Consider the following 16,218-nt stretch of genomic DNA (forward strand, 5'->3'; position numbering starts at 1 on the left):
AGAAACATTCGGAGAAGCGGCGGTATCAATTTGTGGATGCTCTAACGGAATATATCATGGATGTTTAGTAAACATTTTTATGTCATGGCAACTTAAGATGTCAAACAGGCACTATCGAGGGGAGGGCTATCACGTCCATTCTCTCTGTAAGATCATCACAGTTGAAGTCCCTCAAGCTTCAGTTTCGTCACGAGTAACTTTTTCAGCTTCGCAGGAGTCGATCAAAGAACTGTTTTCGCAGAAGATTTACACCATCTGTAAATCAGAATTTCAAACAACAGCCCAATTTGTTTTAGGCAAATGAAAACGCGATTAGATCCAAAATAAATTCGAGAAAATAGCGACCCAGTCTCCTTTTCCGAAGCTTCGAATTTGGTATTTTATTTATACCCACACTAGAATCTTGTGGTACCGGATGTTCAAACTTATTAACGCTATTTATTCTTTCTACTAGTCTCTCCCCCATCTCTAAAGTCGAAGTAAAATCTCTTATAAAAGCATAAGGTTAAGATTTACTTGATGTGCAGTGTTAATATTATATCATACGCACTTGTCGGTTTATAAGGCCAAAATTAGAGCAAAAAGATTTTCAAATACAAATTCACGGCAGCCTCGCATGTCCACGGCTGCCTCCTGGTTATGAGTTTTAATGAGATGATCTTATATCCAAAGAGATCAGCATGTGACGACCGACAGCCTAAAGTAGAACAATCTTTAACATGGCCTTGTAGCATAAATATACGGACTTACAAAAATTGCTCGACAGAGCTAATTGTTTTGTTTTCAAATAACCCTGATTATAACAATCAAAGTCTACAAGCACTACATAAAATAACACGTTCCCCATGAAGTCAAAGAAACTATGAAAAGCCCTGAAAATATCTTATATTTCTCCTTTTCATCTGCCTAGGCGCTTAGTACCTAATACCTATATTTATTAAATAACTTTTAACGAAATTGTTTCCTAAAATTTTCTAATAGAAAAAAAAAAAACAAATTTTACATAAATTTTCACAATACATGACATCCAATAAAACTTTACTAGCCTTAATTAGTTGAATAATAGCCTTATCCTATTACCGAGAGTTATAAAAATCGATAAGGATTATATTAGAATAATTAAGATATTATATTTCATAAAATCATATAACAATCATAAACAAAAATATTAAGTCTATTGTATTGGTAATGAAGAAGAAATATCCATATTGTTCAAGCAAAAAAAGAAATAAAAATGTATGTTTGCAAATAAAACACAACAATAGTACGTTAAATTACCCTATATTTCTTAAAGACTTAATAGTTATAGTTTGGTTCAGGCGGGTGGTGCGGGAAAGGGGGATGACCAAACGGTGGCGGTCGGTATTGGGGCCTGAAAGACGGTGGGGGTGGCCTCCATGGTGGGGGCCTCGCTCCAGGAGGGGGTGGTGGGCCAAAGCCAGGGGGTCCGAATGGAGGAGGGGGGAAATGATGAAATGGCGGCGGAGGGGGTGGGGGCCCTGGGGGTGGAGGTGGCCCAGGTGGAGGCATTGTTGAGGGAGGTGGTGGGGGAGCAGCCATTGGCAATGGAGGTCGCGATGTCAACGGAGGGCCAGGCGGCATCGGACTTGGCGTCGGTGGTGGAGGAGGAGCCATCAACAGTGGACCCATTATAGGTGGCGCATCTGCAAACAGCTGGTGAGGTCTGTCTGCATGCGATAAAGGATTTTGTGCTGCCAGTAACCTGTAAATAGAAAAACAGTAAACAATATTAATATTACATAGACAAATATTTTGTGTCATAAGAAATTATTGTTTATTGTCTTTTATTATGAAGACATATGGCTTACAAACATTACTGCTACTATTAATTGAATTTATAAACTTCCATATATTATGTTATGTTTATTTATGTTATTTTCTTTATTCACCTTTCAGCTGCGGAACCATGCCTTTCTCCCTTAACATCTTTCTTAAATGCATAAGAGACAGATATAGGACGGTTGCACAAGTACTGATTATTCATAGCCTCTATGGCCGCATCGGAGGCTTCGAAGGATGCAAAGTTTATAAATGCAAATGCTTTTGAGTTACCAGTCTCGGGGTCTCTCATAACCTGTGAATTGATACTTAATAACAACCTTCTGCTTAAAAAAAATATTGCTCTAAGGCTTTAATTGTATTGAATTTAGAATCAAAGGTTTAATAAAGTTAATTTAATTAGTTAATAATGTAAACTATTTCTCTTAACAGCACCTTTATTATAAATTGTATTATAAAACATACCTTAGGCGTCTGCAATATGACACCGAATGCAGAAAATGTATCATACAATAGTTTTTCATCTACCTCGGGATCAAGATTACCAATGAACACATTAGCTCCCACATCAAGGTTCTTCTGGTGTGCAGACGCTTTATTTACCCTTACAGGCTTTCCATATAGTTTTATCATATTCATGACCTACAAAAAAAAAAAACATAAACATAAAGAAAAAGAAAAAGCTAAATATAATAGAAAAAAGAATTATTAAAAACTCCTTCTTTGTTCTAAATTGAAAAAACCGGCAATATCTCTACATATCTAATGCATGAACATTTTACCGGCCAGAATAATAATAAAATTGCCTTATGTAGTCAGTACTTATTTTTTGTTATATCTAAGAAAATGATATTTAGTAACACCAATTAATATAAAAAAAAGGAATACTTCTGTAAAACAATACAATGGTGACATTCCTCATTTCTATAATAGTTCTTTTATTCATATCATGTAAAAATCTTGTAATCATTTACATTCACAAATGGAAAATATTAAATATTGTACTGAACTGTTATTTAAATGGTTCCTGAACACGACAAATATTCATTAATATTATACATTGTAAAGATATGTCATATTTAGTTTTGAACATATGAAAACAGAAAGTTAAGATCTTAATTGCACATATATTTTTTTTATTAAAGCTTATTTGATTTTTTACCTCACAATAAATAAAATATTTTGAACTTGTATGTAGATGAGAAAGATTTTCTTTAACACTTTTATTAACATATGTTTTCTTTGACAACAAATGTGGTTCAACATATATATATGAGCCATACATAGATAAGGCAAAAAAAATTGTTCTTATATATATAATATATTACTGTCAGATAACTATTCCCTTTTAAGTACCTTTATTGCATAATCGGCATCTTCTTCTCCCATAAATTCAACAAATCCATATCCTTGATGAGTTTGTGTCACTCGGTCCTTTGGCATATGAACATTCACTACAAAGAAAATTTTCTTGGTATAAAGATAAATTGTTAATACATTAAATAATATTTGACTAACCTATTCAGGTCCAATTTCACATGAATGAAAAGACACAATTACAATATAAAGACATCAGTAAATATAAGGGACTTTGTAAGAAATACAAAAATAAGATATATATGTCTTGTTTCTTTCAGAGCTAAAATGTGAATAATGTTTAAATTATGTTATGTTCCCTAGCACTATAAATAAAATTCTATACTCATTATATTTCAGATTCACTTACCGACAGGTCCAGCTTGAACAAATAGTTCCCAAAGCAGGCTTTCTGTGACTCTGTCGTCCAAACCACCAACGTAAATCGTTGCATCTGAAATAACATTGAAATCACTAATATATATGATGGAGAAATGGCAATGAATAAATAAACTATTAATCACATAAAGAAACCCACAATATTTTTAATACAATATATCATTATACATTATTTTTCTCTAAAGGCTATGGTTTTGAGCGGCGCGAACGAAACATAACCTTTTCACTACTTCGATTTTATATATTTCTAAGTTTGAGATAGAACAGTACCTTGATTTCTTTCTGCAATTGGTCCTGCAGCCATCGTGGTTTACAAATTAAGCTTTAAAATTATAGAAAATAATCATAATTTATAACCAAGTAAGACGCTAACCACTAACGCTTGTTTGACGTTGCAGAATGACATATGACATCAACGAGAATTTGACACGTATTGGGAGGCAGGCTCAATTGATGACAGTAAATAATCGGATTTATTTTATTTATTACTTATACTTATCTGTTATACCGATTTGGCAAAAGGACGACCTAATTCACACAATAATCTTGCAAAATATTATAATGAGATCTAAGACTTACGCAAGTAATCATTTAAATGCAACTAATATTTTCGGATTACTGCGCGTCATTTTACTATTTTTACAAAGTACATAAGTAACCGAAATGTCGGAAGTATGTAGTTTTCAAAAATAATAAAAAGCATAAATCGGGTCGAATTGAAAAACCTATTCCTTGTTGTAGTCGTTTAAAATTAAAGCGTAGTAATCCAAAAATATTAGTTTCTTCCGAAATATTTTTATTAAACATATATCCAAATGATTTGTGTATAATTATTAAACAGGAAAAAATATAATTTTATAGGTTATTATTCGAAATTAGTAACAAAATTATTTTTACTGTATATATAATTATAATTTTAAAAATATATGACTTTTAGCATGAATATTTTTTTAGTCTGTTATAACATATACATCTCAAACGGACATGATTATTGTTTTTAAATAATTCTTTTATTATGTATCTAAAATTGATAACAAAATATGTAGTTTATTTTAAAACTAAATGATTTATATTATAATTTTATTATTAATAATGTAGATTTTGATCACGGCAGGAAAGAAAGAAGAGTAAAGTGCTATGTTGTTTTGTCATCTCTTTCTTTTTCAAGGCACTTGCTATGTGCACACTGAATACTGATTATATAGTATCTATATCAGTAATACAGAACTTGTCCAGCTAGACTAAAGACGTACCGCTTCTTTTGTAGTTTGTTTATTTTTTTATTGTCATTATTATAATTTGTTAAGCATCTTTATTTAATTTCAAAACGAAAGTAATTTTGCTTTGTACTTAATGTAGATCAAATCAAATAAAATGCAGAGTGCCTCCGATATTATTTCTTCCTTGTTATGGTTCAAAGACGATTCATATTCAAATGAAGAAAACGATTCTCAAATAATCGAGCAGTTTGTTCAAACTGTGGAAGATTTTAGCTCTCAGTATGGAAGCGAAATTAGTGTATCATATACCGCTTTTAATTTAAGAGGCCCCCCGTCTAACTTTCCAGATTATGGAGATTATCCGCAAGCCTTTGTTATGGTAATTAGATTTCTTTCAATATATATTTTTTACTATTGCCGTAGTGAATTAAGTAAGTCGGCATTCTCGAGACATTTGCTTATAAAGACTGTAAACATGTATAAAAAGTAAAAATTTATTATAATTAGTAATTAATATTCAGTGTTTGTTTTTTTTATACTATAAAGCGGACCTATGGAACTTGGTGGGATGAAGCACCATCATTTCAAAAGGATTACATGCCCCAAAACAGTAGTGCAATACCAAGTCAGGATTTTGTGGGTATGTAGATATTTTATTATCATATTTTAAAATATTAACCCTATTAAACTATTACACATCTTTAGTATAACTTGCATATCTAATTTTTGTATTTACTGTTTACTAACATTACTTTTTATTTGATTAAACAGAAGTGTCATTTGAAAGGGCAGTGTTTCCGTTGGAGGTGGCAGTATTTGAGACATACAATCCTGGTGCGTTAGTTAGAATTTGGGCACTCGGACGTGCTTCATGGATTCTGTTGTGGGAAGGGGAGCCAGAATATGCAGGTGATACTCCAAGGATATTCAGCCCACCGATACGACAAATAAATGTTCCAACAAGGTATTTTTTCTAAGTATTTTCAATATGTTATGTGTATGTTTATATATATATACATATATATATATATATATATTTTTTTTTGCACACTTTAACAATCTTCCATCATCTAAATATTATTTATTTTATTAATGTTACCAAACAGAAATCACTCATAGCTATGGTTGCCTTTTGTACTCTTGTCTTCTGTAACATTCTGAACCTAAATTCACCTATAGTATTATTGTATTGTGCTATTCTATTCAATTCGAGGTAAGATAATATCCATAATAAAAATTAACAGTATTACTATTATTCTGTTATATGAAACACAAATATTTATTATTTAAGTATCAATTAAAACCAAATTTTCTATCAAGCATAATCATTTTATATTTCGGTCAAAAAACAAAAATTATATACAATTTAAAAAATATAAAAAATATTCTCTTAAAATTATTAATATGAAATGTCACAGGATACTGAGATTAGAATTCAATCACCGTCTCCTGCCGTACTATACAGAACTTGACGCCGTTCTGCTGAAGGGAAGAGAACCCGCAAATATTGGAAAAATAAAAAATAATTTTTCATATTCCACTCTATTCAAGAGGAGCCAGCCGGTTGTTGAGAAAGGTCAGTGCATATATTAACTTTACGTAGTAAAATACAAGGACAATATAAGCGCTTGATTGAATTAGTTCATTTTCATACTAAATACTTTTCAATATTACTTCAAGATTACCATAGGTCTAGATTAGGTAGCATTAACTGTACTCAGTTTGTGTTATCATAATTCAAATTTACTTTGATAAGCCAGATATTTAGATTTACAATGTCCTACTTACAGCGCTGTAAATAATATCTTCCTATTCCTGCCTGGTCGTTTACTAGCAAATGACGTCATGTACTTAGCTATTAATAAAATGTCACGTGACTCACGTGTTAATGCGAGTGAGATAAGATAATGATATATTTCTATTATTAGTTCTATATTTCTTATACGATTTTGGTATGGTTATGATTATTGTATACATATTTTTTTTATGTTACGTAAATAGTACTTACATTTTTTTAAAGCCTTACAAAAGTCAGTTCAATTGAATGCCTTGGCCGTGACTGCTACGAAGATTGCGCAAAATCTCGTTTAATTGTTTATTTGTTTTCCACGGAACTTGAGAAGTTGCTTAAGAATTTCGCCACAATTCATTATATATATAACCCTTCCGTTAACTTTCCTCTGTTTGATTGTTTTATAATGTTATATATTATTTAAAAGAAATACGTTTTTCACTTTCAGGAAGTTATAAAAATGGGTTGAATTTTATTAACATTTATCCAAAGTATTAACCTTACCTATTTTCATCACTTTGTATGAATTTTACTTCTCGTTATTAATTGAAACAAATCAATAAAAGAAAAAAACAATATTAATATATATTAATTTTTTTCATATATAAATAATTAAATAATATGTTATTAAAAGACGTCTTTTCGTGTACTGAATGATATTTTTACTTCTAGGTATGCTTCTTAATAAAGTAATTGCTTCAAATCTCCACGAAGACATAGTGCAGCCGACGGTTTTGTCCTCAGATAAATTGTTAGATAGAGGGCCACCATTAGGCGATTTTCAGAGACTCCCTGTAAGTATATAGAAAATTATCGTTACATTTAATTATATACTTATTCACATTTAAATAATAATTGTTTAATATCGATAAATAATCGATTTATTTTTTTAACAGTGATTATCTCGTAATCATTGCTCGCGATTCTCACAATCGAATTCGTCACTTAAGCAAATATTAGATTTATTAGTATACGAAATTAGGTAAGTGGGTAATGTACAGTAAATAGAATCGTTATTTTTTTTTTGTTATTTTTCCGTCAAAAAATACAAATGGACAAATTTATATCTTACTATTCTAAGGTTGTATGTATTATGCCAATCTTAAAATTAATGTTTTCAGTGATTTTTTTTAAATATCGAAATTAAGACATTCAGTACTATATATATATATATACATATTTATATAATTCGCATAGAAACAGTGACGTAGATTTATTATGTTATGACAGATAATATAATGATAGCGGAAATTCTCAAGATTATAAATAGTTTTAGTTCACAGTCAAGGTTATAAGGTTAATGTTATAGTTAAAGTTACAAAACAATTGACATGTGACTTAAGTATCTATATATGATGCTTCTTTTGTAAACCATCAGATTTTTGAAATAATTTTCATTGCTTTGTAAATTATTTCCGGTATAATAGGGATGTTAAATATTTCATTGCTTTTATTTTTAAATCTATGTCTCAATTTCCATAAAAAAATATTTTATTTAGAAATATTAGTATTTTAGATGACTAAATATACAAAAATGGAATAATTTTGAATTTTCCCGCTTAAACACTAACAATCGTCACGTAACTGACAGATGTCAATAACCGCAAAACAATAATTGCGGATCATGAATGCTTGCCCTTTTCGTGTTTTCATATTTTTACTTGTTTACAAACAGTCAAAATAATCACAAAGTCTCACAAAATCTTTGCAACCGCAAACTATTAAAAAAAAGCTTGTTTTTGATTAACAATCTAAAGGTGTTCAGTCACGCGAAGGTTATAAACTTATATTGAACATTAATTTGTATTCCACATATCTTTAATTATTATTATTTTTTTCAAACATTTTAAACTATTTTCTTAGTTCAATGTCAAAACAGAATTTATTTTGAAAATTTTAGGTCATCCTCATTTTATTTCATTTGAAATATTGGGAGTTTTTATCAATTATATATATACACATCAACAATGTCTAGGGATATTACATGAAAGACTTCTTAACCTTAAAAACAATTTACTGTATAGATAAAGTTTGTATATAAATCTTCTCCACTACTTCTTTCCAAATTCAAAAAAATAAATAAACTCATTTTGAAATAAAAGAATGTCGATTATTCGAATTTGGCCGTTGAAAAGTTACTTCATGTTACAATAAAACAATGAAGTTCTGGAAAATCAAAGGTCATTACACATTTTCTTCTTTTCTTCAATTTTCCTAATTTCAACGTGTGTTACATTCATTGTTATGTCACGTCGATATTTGACAAGGGAAGAGCAGATTAGAGCTGTAGGCATGTTGGAAGCGGGCGCTATACAAAGCGTGGTTGCTGAGACTGCAAACCGGCCAAAATGTAATCTCCCGGTTATGGTCACGATATCGTGCTACAGGCGATGTCGCTGAACGGTATTCAGGCAGATATCGCATCACCACTCCTAGACAGGACCGTTTTCTTCAATAATACCGCCAGGAGACAACCCAATATTACAGCTATGCAAATGGTTCAAAGGCTACAATCTGATCACCAATTGTTGGTTAGTGACCAAACTGTAAGAAGAAGATTACATGAAGCTGGTCTTAATTCTCGCAGACCACTTTGGTGTCCAGCTTTGTGGCGTGGCAATCGCGGACGGAGACTTTTGAGCTCGAGAACATTTCGTATGGAGTGACGAGCAATGGTCCATGGTGCTTTTTCCTGATGAGTCTCGGTTTGGATTTTATCCGGATTCACGAAGATCAAGGGTTTGGCGAGTTCCTGGTAGACGAAGCCGTTTCCAGCATCCACAAGAAGTCTATTCATATCAAGGCGGCACTATTGTGGTATGGGCTGATATTCGTAACACCGATTTGGACATTTGGATAAGAGGGAACGTGAATGCGCTGAAATACCACAATAAAGTAGTGGAACCTGTGATTATCCTACACAGGGTACAAATGGGTCAGGGGTTCCAACTCATGCATGATAATGCCAGTGCCCATACGGCTGAGCTGGTATCAACTGTGCTTAGGGAACATGAAATCAGGGTTATGGACTGACCTGCTCAGTTCTCCGACATGAATCCCATTGAACACGCATGGGATATATTACAACGAAGAGCTTGGTAAATTTTTCTCCGAATTTGATAACAGAAGAACAACTTTTCCTGCAGTTGAAAAGAACATGGGACCTGATACCACAGCTCGATTTGGATAACTTAATTTTGAACATAAATAACCGAAGCCGAACTCTAATTAATGTTAGGGGAGGAAATACTGATTATTAACTTTAATTAAATGCTTTTTTTTTTATTATTTTATGATTTTAATTTTCATAATATCCTACATAAAATCCATAATGTACAAATTAAAAATTCCACGCAAAAATAAAATCACAAAAAAATTAATTAAAAATCATTGATGCATCTCTTTTTATGTATTGCAAGTATAAACCGCAATATAAACTTCAGTTTCATGTATAATTGTTTCAACAAAATATATACAGAATTTCATGTAACAAGGTAAAAATGAAATATCCCTAGGCAATGTTGAAGTATATATACAAAAGTGGTTCAAAAATCTATCTTGAGGGACCACCACTACAAAAAATGTCCCAAATCATATCTCTAGAGAGATTCATGAGAAAAGCCTGTTATTAAAATTATATTGTATTCCAGGACGAGACTATATTATCGGTGATGAAATATTTAGATATGCAGTCTTTATGTAGATGTGCTCAGGTCAATACACATTTCAAAAGGCTGGCATCTGATGCCATATTGTATAGAAGTATTGATCTCCGACCATACTGGCATTGTGTGAGATCTCAGGTATGTGGAATGTATATAATGAAAAATACTCATATATTTATATGTCTTGTAAACTTATTGCTGATAAATTTCATTAGAAGATTTTATTAATTTTTTGTCGTTAAAAGGCCTTAGAAATATATATTTAAGAGCTTAGCCTTCAAGTATTCAGCCTATTAAGCCTTCAAGTATATAGTATTCAGTACAAGGAGCTGTCTTGAATATTTAGTAGTTGGATCCACGCCATTCCCTTCACCTATAAGTCATTTTAATGACATATTAACAAACAATCGCAAAAAATCTGCTAGAATTTTTTCTTACATTTTTTCTAACTATTAAAAGAATATCCTATTAAATTACTAGCAGATTATTGTTATCTTAGAACAATGATCGATTTTTATGCCTTTCACAGTTTTTAATTAGTTTATTGAAATTTTCTTATACAAGAAATGTGTGTGTTTTTTTATGAGATTAAATATCATGATTTGTAAGAATATTTCTTTTAATTAAATTAGTTTATTAATTTTTTTTTTGTTAATCATAATGTTATATTTCCCAGGTGCTTGTCAATCTATCAATGAAATGCAAATTCCTACAGAAACTTGATCTGTCATGGTGCGGCAGTCATTGCATGATACAGTCCTATTATGTTGTTAAGTTAGTATTCAATTATACGGAAGTTATTAAATTTCTATTATATTCTGTGTCGTTTCGTTTCGTTTCGTATTATATATATATATATATATATATATATATTGAATATTTATATGTATATTTTCACTGTTTTGTATGAATCACCAAGTTTGTGTTGAGTGAAACATGGAATTAAAAAGTATTATAATTTAACATAGCAATAAATACATTAAATATATATATATAAATATACAAATTTGGTATTTTATTTCCAGCTTCTTAAAATACAGCGGCTCTGAATTAACACATCTAAGGATGAATTGCTGTAAATTTGTTGACAACACCGTACTAAGAGCTATTGTTGACACTTCATTTAATTTACAAGGTAAGGAAATACGTTTTATATTTTTTTGTCATGTTCTTGGTTATTTTTTTGGTTTAAATAAAAAAAAAACTACTATTGAAACTATGTTATTGACGAGATAAAGAACTATATTTAATTTTTTATATTATTAAAAAAAATACAGTTTTTACGTATAGTATTGAACACTTCTGGTATAAATGTCATTAAAATTACTATTTGAAAAGCCAAACATACCCGATCCGTGGTTTGATTTGATTTCTTAAAAAAAAAAACCCTTAAATTATTATCAATTGTTCTGAGTGCATAAAAAAAATTAAATCGATTCTTAATTCAAAAATATATATTCTTGTACAACTATAATATCTTAATAAAATAAATGATTTTTTTTATTATTGAAATCATTACTTATTACAGAAAATTCATTAATATAACTAATTGTACTTTTGCTTTGCCATATATATCCAGAGCTATGTCTGCGGTCGGTGGTCACGTGTTCTGAATGGTCATGTTTATCTTCACTCACCAAGTTAAGGCGACTTGATCTATACAGAACTCACATAACTACATCGGCTGCTGTCTCCATTGTTTGGTCAAATCCATCGCTAGAGCATCTCAATGTTGGTATGTTATCTCGTACAATTTCTTTGTGATTTTGACATTGTCTATGGTATATAGCTGTAGATTTTTTAATATGTCAGTCCTTTTCAAATTAAAATAAAAAAATTGTACTCATATGATTTTAATAAATATATGTTAGCTGTTGGACCAAGCTTGATTCAAACAAGTTTTTACTTTTATAGGTTTATCCTTATTCTACATTTTTTTTATGGAAGATGAAAATAAGTTCTTTCTAATCCCAAAAACCCCAGTGGCCCATCATTTCTATTTTAACCATACTGTTTCTCCTTTTTTTTATATATCTTCTTCCCAGAATAAAGGCCTATTTAGTGCCTGTAGCCACTTTCTGTTAAAAATTGTCGAGAGACATGCAAAAAATTAATTTCAATTACTCTTTAACTCTCTCTCCCCGTACTAACGAAATAGTCAGATAATTATTATTCATCTATCTTATATCATATAATACATTGTTGGTCACTCTGAAAGTTTTTAACTCTTCAGGTTCCTGTAAAATTTTCCTATTTTATATTATACATAGTTGGGCTCTCTGAATACATTTAACTCTTCAGGTTCCTGTAAAATGATATCAGCCATGGATGAGGTGGCGCTAGCTCTGGGCGCGAACTGTCCTGACCTGATGTCCGTGGATTTTTGGAAGTCCTACTCATTAACGGCTATTGGTATACGAGCTTTGGGTAACTGCAAGAAGTTACAGGAGTTGGATGTAGGATGGTGGTATGATTTTATAAAATAAATATATATATACAGAATTTTGCTTACATTCACATCAATATTTTTTTTTAGTTTTACATATTATGTCTGGCAAGTCATACAAAAGTATTGTTTTAAAACCCATAGACATTATAATATGAGAGTACTAGCAAAAAAAAAAAACCTTATTTATCACATTCCTATATTTGACCTCGTAACCGCTAATTTACCTTAATAATTATTCCTTCAGTATAGTTATTTTGTTAACAAGGACTTAGTTGTTTTATCATAGAAATAATTAAAAAAAAAATCCTTTAATTTTTAAAATATTGTTTTTTGATAAGAAAAAAAACGTTATTAACAAAATTAAAAACATATAATTAATCTATTTATATATATGTTTAAACTTGATAAGTACTTTAATAAACACTGTTAAGATAACAAGTTGTTTACTTTGCAATTGTTAGGACGTGACATTGAGTTCTCAAACAAATGTTATGAGGAAATATAGAAATTGAATCTATTAAAGTAAAAGTGTTATTTACAAGTTAGATAAGCTAAATAACATATATTCAGATTATTAACTTATGAGTACTTAGCCACTGCAATGCAAAAAAAATATTATAAAGTATGGGAATCTTTATTCCTACATATAAAATATTATATCATTGTATACTTCAGAAATAAATCTATGCTCTTGTGTATTATTGTATTTGTAACTATTTTATTGTTTACAGCCTACAAGCTGGTAGTTCTGGCGAGTGGTTGTCATCTTTGACCGGTGGTGATCTGAGGAAGTTGTTCCTTGGTGCTCTCCGCGGTATCTGTGATAGAGATCTCAGAGTATTACTGCCAAAAGCTACTAAACTGGCCCAGTTAGACCTGCTCGGAGTCAGGGCTGTCAGTCCGGATATATGCTCAGAGTAAGTAGCACATGTATTGTAAACTAACCAGTTCTAAATTTCTCTTCTTGGACATACCTTAATGGTTTTTTTTTTATATAAAGAATACCTATACAAATCTGTTAAGTATTAATTAAAAAGGTTACATATTATTTTTAAATCACATAAAAAATGATACTAAAAAATATATATTTATATTTATTTTAAATTCATAAAAATAGTACATGTATGAGTTTTTTTCCCTATTATATCATACTTGGTAATGTTGCTATAGTTAATAAATATTTTAATTATACCTTTATGTTGAATATAAAAAATACTTTAAAATCTATCGTTTCATTTAGTCATGGACCTAGTGATGTAGATTCTTTGGTTTTCTTCTTATTATGTTAATTTATATATTTCACACCGCGTTAATAGTCTCAGTTCGTTTTGTTACAGCATTTTAGCGGAATGTCGCGAACTTCGCCTACTAGATGTTAGCTTCTGCGATCAAATACAAGAATCTCAGGTATCAAAAATTATATATATATAACAATTTTTTTTTATATATGTATTATTTATGTGTCTTAACGTTACATAATCTAATCCTTGCTCTTCATAATAGATAATACTGCACATAAACTATATATTATTATGAAATGTATGCAATTTTGTAAGAAGTAATTAAATTCATTAAAATCTTGTAGAGTTACTTCTTCATTAATTACATTTAAACTTATTAATAAAAGTCTTTATTGGATCTTAATTCATAATGTTCTTATGTGAAATTAATTCTAGGTGTTGGAGTGGCGCAAACAGTATCCACACGTCAGTATAAAGAGGTCATTTCAATCTGCAAACATGACAACGGCTCCGAACGCATTATTCCTAGCACCCAGCTTGGAATAATCACTGTAACCAGTGTTGCCAGGAAAGTTTTAATAATGCCCGCCGACGAGCGGTCGAGTAGTCCAAAAATAGCTACATAAATCTCTACAGAACTGTAACATATTTACAATACATGAATTTGCACCATCAAATAAATACAATGTATTCACATATACACAAAATGGTAATACGCGTGTATGTAAAATACGAAACACGAACTACATACAAAAGTTGTTACAACCTAACCATGCGAATCCAGGTTTAATATAAAGATAATTTTAATGACTTTTAAAAGTTAAAATAGAAAAAGAAAGCCTTTGACTGGAAAGGAAAATTTATTTTTTTAACTAAAAAAGTCTAAAGGGCTTATGTGGCAACACTACTGTTCAATAATAATTTGACTGAAGCTGACAACGGTCGCTCATCACAGATTACATATACGTAAAATTAACTTGACTCAACACAGATTATACAATACTAATATTATTACTATTTAATTTGACCTTTTTGATTCTCATTTCAATAGTTTATTTTAAAATGTTTGTTTGTCGTTTTTTTTTGTTTGTTATGAATTCAAAATTTTATAGTTAAATGTGATCTATCCGTCAATTAGTTAACAATCTCGTTTTCAATAAGACTGAAGTAATATATATTTAAGGTTCCTTTATAAGGAATTAATAATCACAAGAGTTGATAGCTAGAAGTCATATTTTTGTTTCATATTCATATTAAATAAATAAAAAAAATATTTTTTTGTTCATTTTGTGATTAATTTCGACTGAATAGAGGATACTGATACGTTAAAAAAGGGAGTAATATTATTTTTTTTTTTGGTAATTCTTAGGTTAACGTATCTTTGTGTAATGTAAGGATATTATTGTTGTTTTGTACTTAAGTGTTGTCTTAATTCAATGTAAATCTATATTATACCGCTTCTAAGTTACTTAAATACTAATGGCTAGTATCAGATATGATTTGATTATATTTTTCTAACTCTTTTATTACTATTAATGGGATAGTCACTAAGTACTATTGCCACAATTTTTTCAGTCACACTAAATACGGACAGTTTTCCGTTTAAATGGTCACACGATAGTGTGAAGTGTATGAATGTAACTGGCAACTGTATGTGTAGTCTTTGACAGTGTGAACTCATAGTAAAGACACCATTCAAAAGCTTATTCATATTTTCTATAGAAAACATTGGAAAACTATTAGTAGTTTTGTTTAAATTTTGAATAATATGTTAAGTGATATGTCTGTATTATAATTTAATTATATTCCTTTATAACCAAAAGCGTAGACGTTTTTAAGGACAGACTCTTTAAGTGCCACAGAAATGTTGGTTAAATTTGTTGTTTTAGTTTTTTGTCACAAGAATATAGTCTTTAAGGCTGCATATTTAACAGAGCTTTATTATTGAATCTAATTCATTGTATGATAAGACAGCTCTATATATATATTTATATATTGAGAACTATTTATTTATATTTGGTTATTATATTTAAAGCAAAATGTTCATGTTATAAAAGTACATATTATATGTCAGTCGCAGTCTGATATGTCAATTAGTTGTCTATGAGTCATAATGTAAGATAAATGTTTCTATGTATTATTTTAATTTACAAAATAAATTTTTGTGAATAAATATTTACATAATACTTATCGTTTTTTTTTTGTTTTATGTATATATATAAATATTTAAAGTGACTTTCTTATCTTAACTATAAATATTCCCATGTTATAAATAGTGTGAGATGTTTACGAGTTA

The 16,218-nt window shown here is 29.9% G+C and overlaps 2 protein-coding genes across 2 annotated transcripts; one reads left to right on the plus strand and one right to left on the minus strand.

Annotated features, from left to right (window-relative positions):
- Positions 1-1,265: 1,265 nt before the first annotated feature.
- Positions 1,266-4,161, minus strand: LOC116769949 (splicing factor 3B subunit 4). Its single transcript, XM_032661181.2, has 6 exons — positions 3,826-4,161; positions 3,527-3,610; positions 3,157-3,254; positions 2,266-2,442; positions 1,911-2,095; positions 1,266-1,723 (listed from the first exon to the last, which is right to left on the minus strand). The coding sequence occupies exons 1-6, from the start codon at positions 3,857-3,859 to the stop codon at positions 1,297-1,299; spliced, it is 1,005 nt and encodes a 334-aa protein (XP_032517072.1). The 5' UTR covers positions 3,860-4,161; the 3' UTR covers positions 1,266-1,296.
- A 605-nt stretch (positions 4,162-4,766) lies between these two features.
- On the plus strand, positions 4,767-16,108 carry LOC116769948 (F-box/LRR-repeat protein 4). The gene is made up of 13 exons (XM_061527766.1): positions 4,767-5,154; positions 5,322-5,415; positions 5,547-5,739; positions 6,194-6,351; positions 7,240-7,361; positions 10,218-10,370; positions 10,909-11,006; positions 11,258-11,367; positions 11,812-11,967; positions 12,534-12,699; positions 13,413-13,598; positions 14,019-14,088; positions 14,358-16,108. The coding sequence occupies exons 1-13, from the start codon at positions 4,930-4,932 to the stop codon at positions 14,466-14,468; spliced, it is 1,842 nt and encodes a 613-aa protein (XP_061383750.1). The 5' UTR covers positions 4,767-4,929; the 3' UTR covers positions 14,469-16,108.
- Positions 16,109-16,218: the final 110 nt, after the last annotated feature.

Source organism: Danaus plexippus (assembly GCF_018135715.1).
Source record: "Danaus plexippus chromosome 13 unlocalized genomic scaffold, MEX_DaPlex mxdp_15, whole genome shotgun sequence".
NCBI classification, from domain to species: domain Eukaryota; kingdom Metazoa; phylum Arthropoda; class Insecta; order Lepidoptera; family Nymphalidae; genus Danaus; species Danaus plexippus.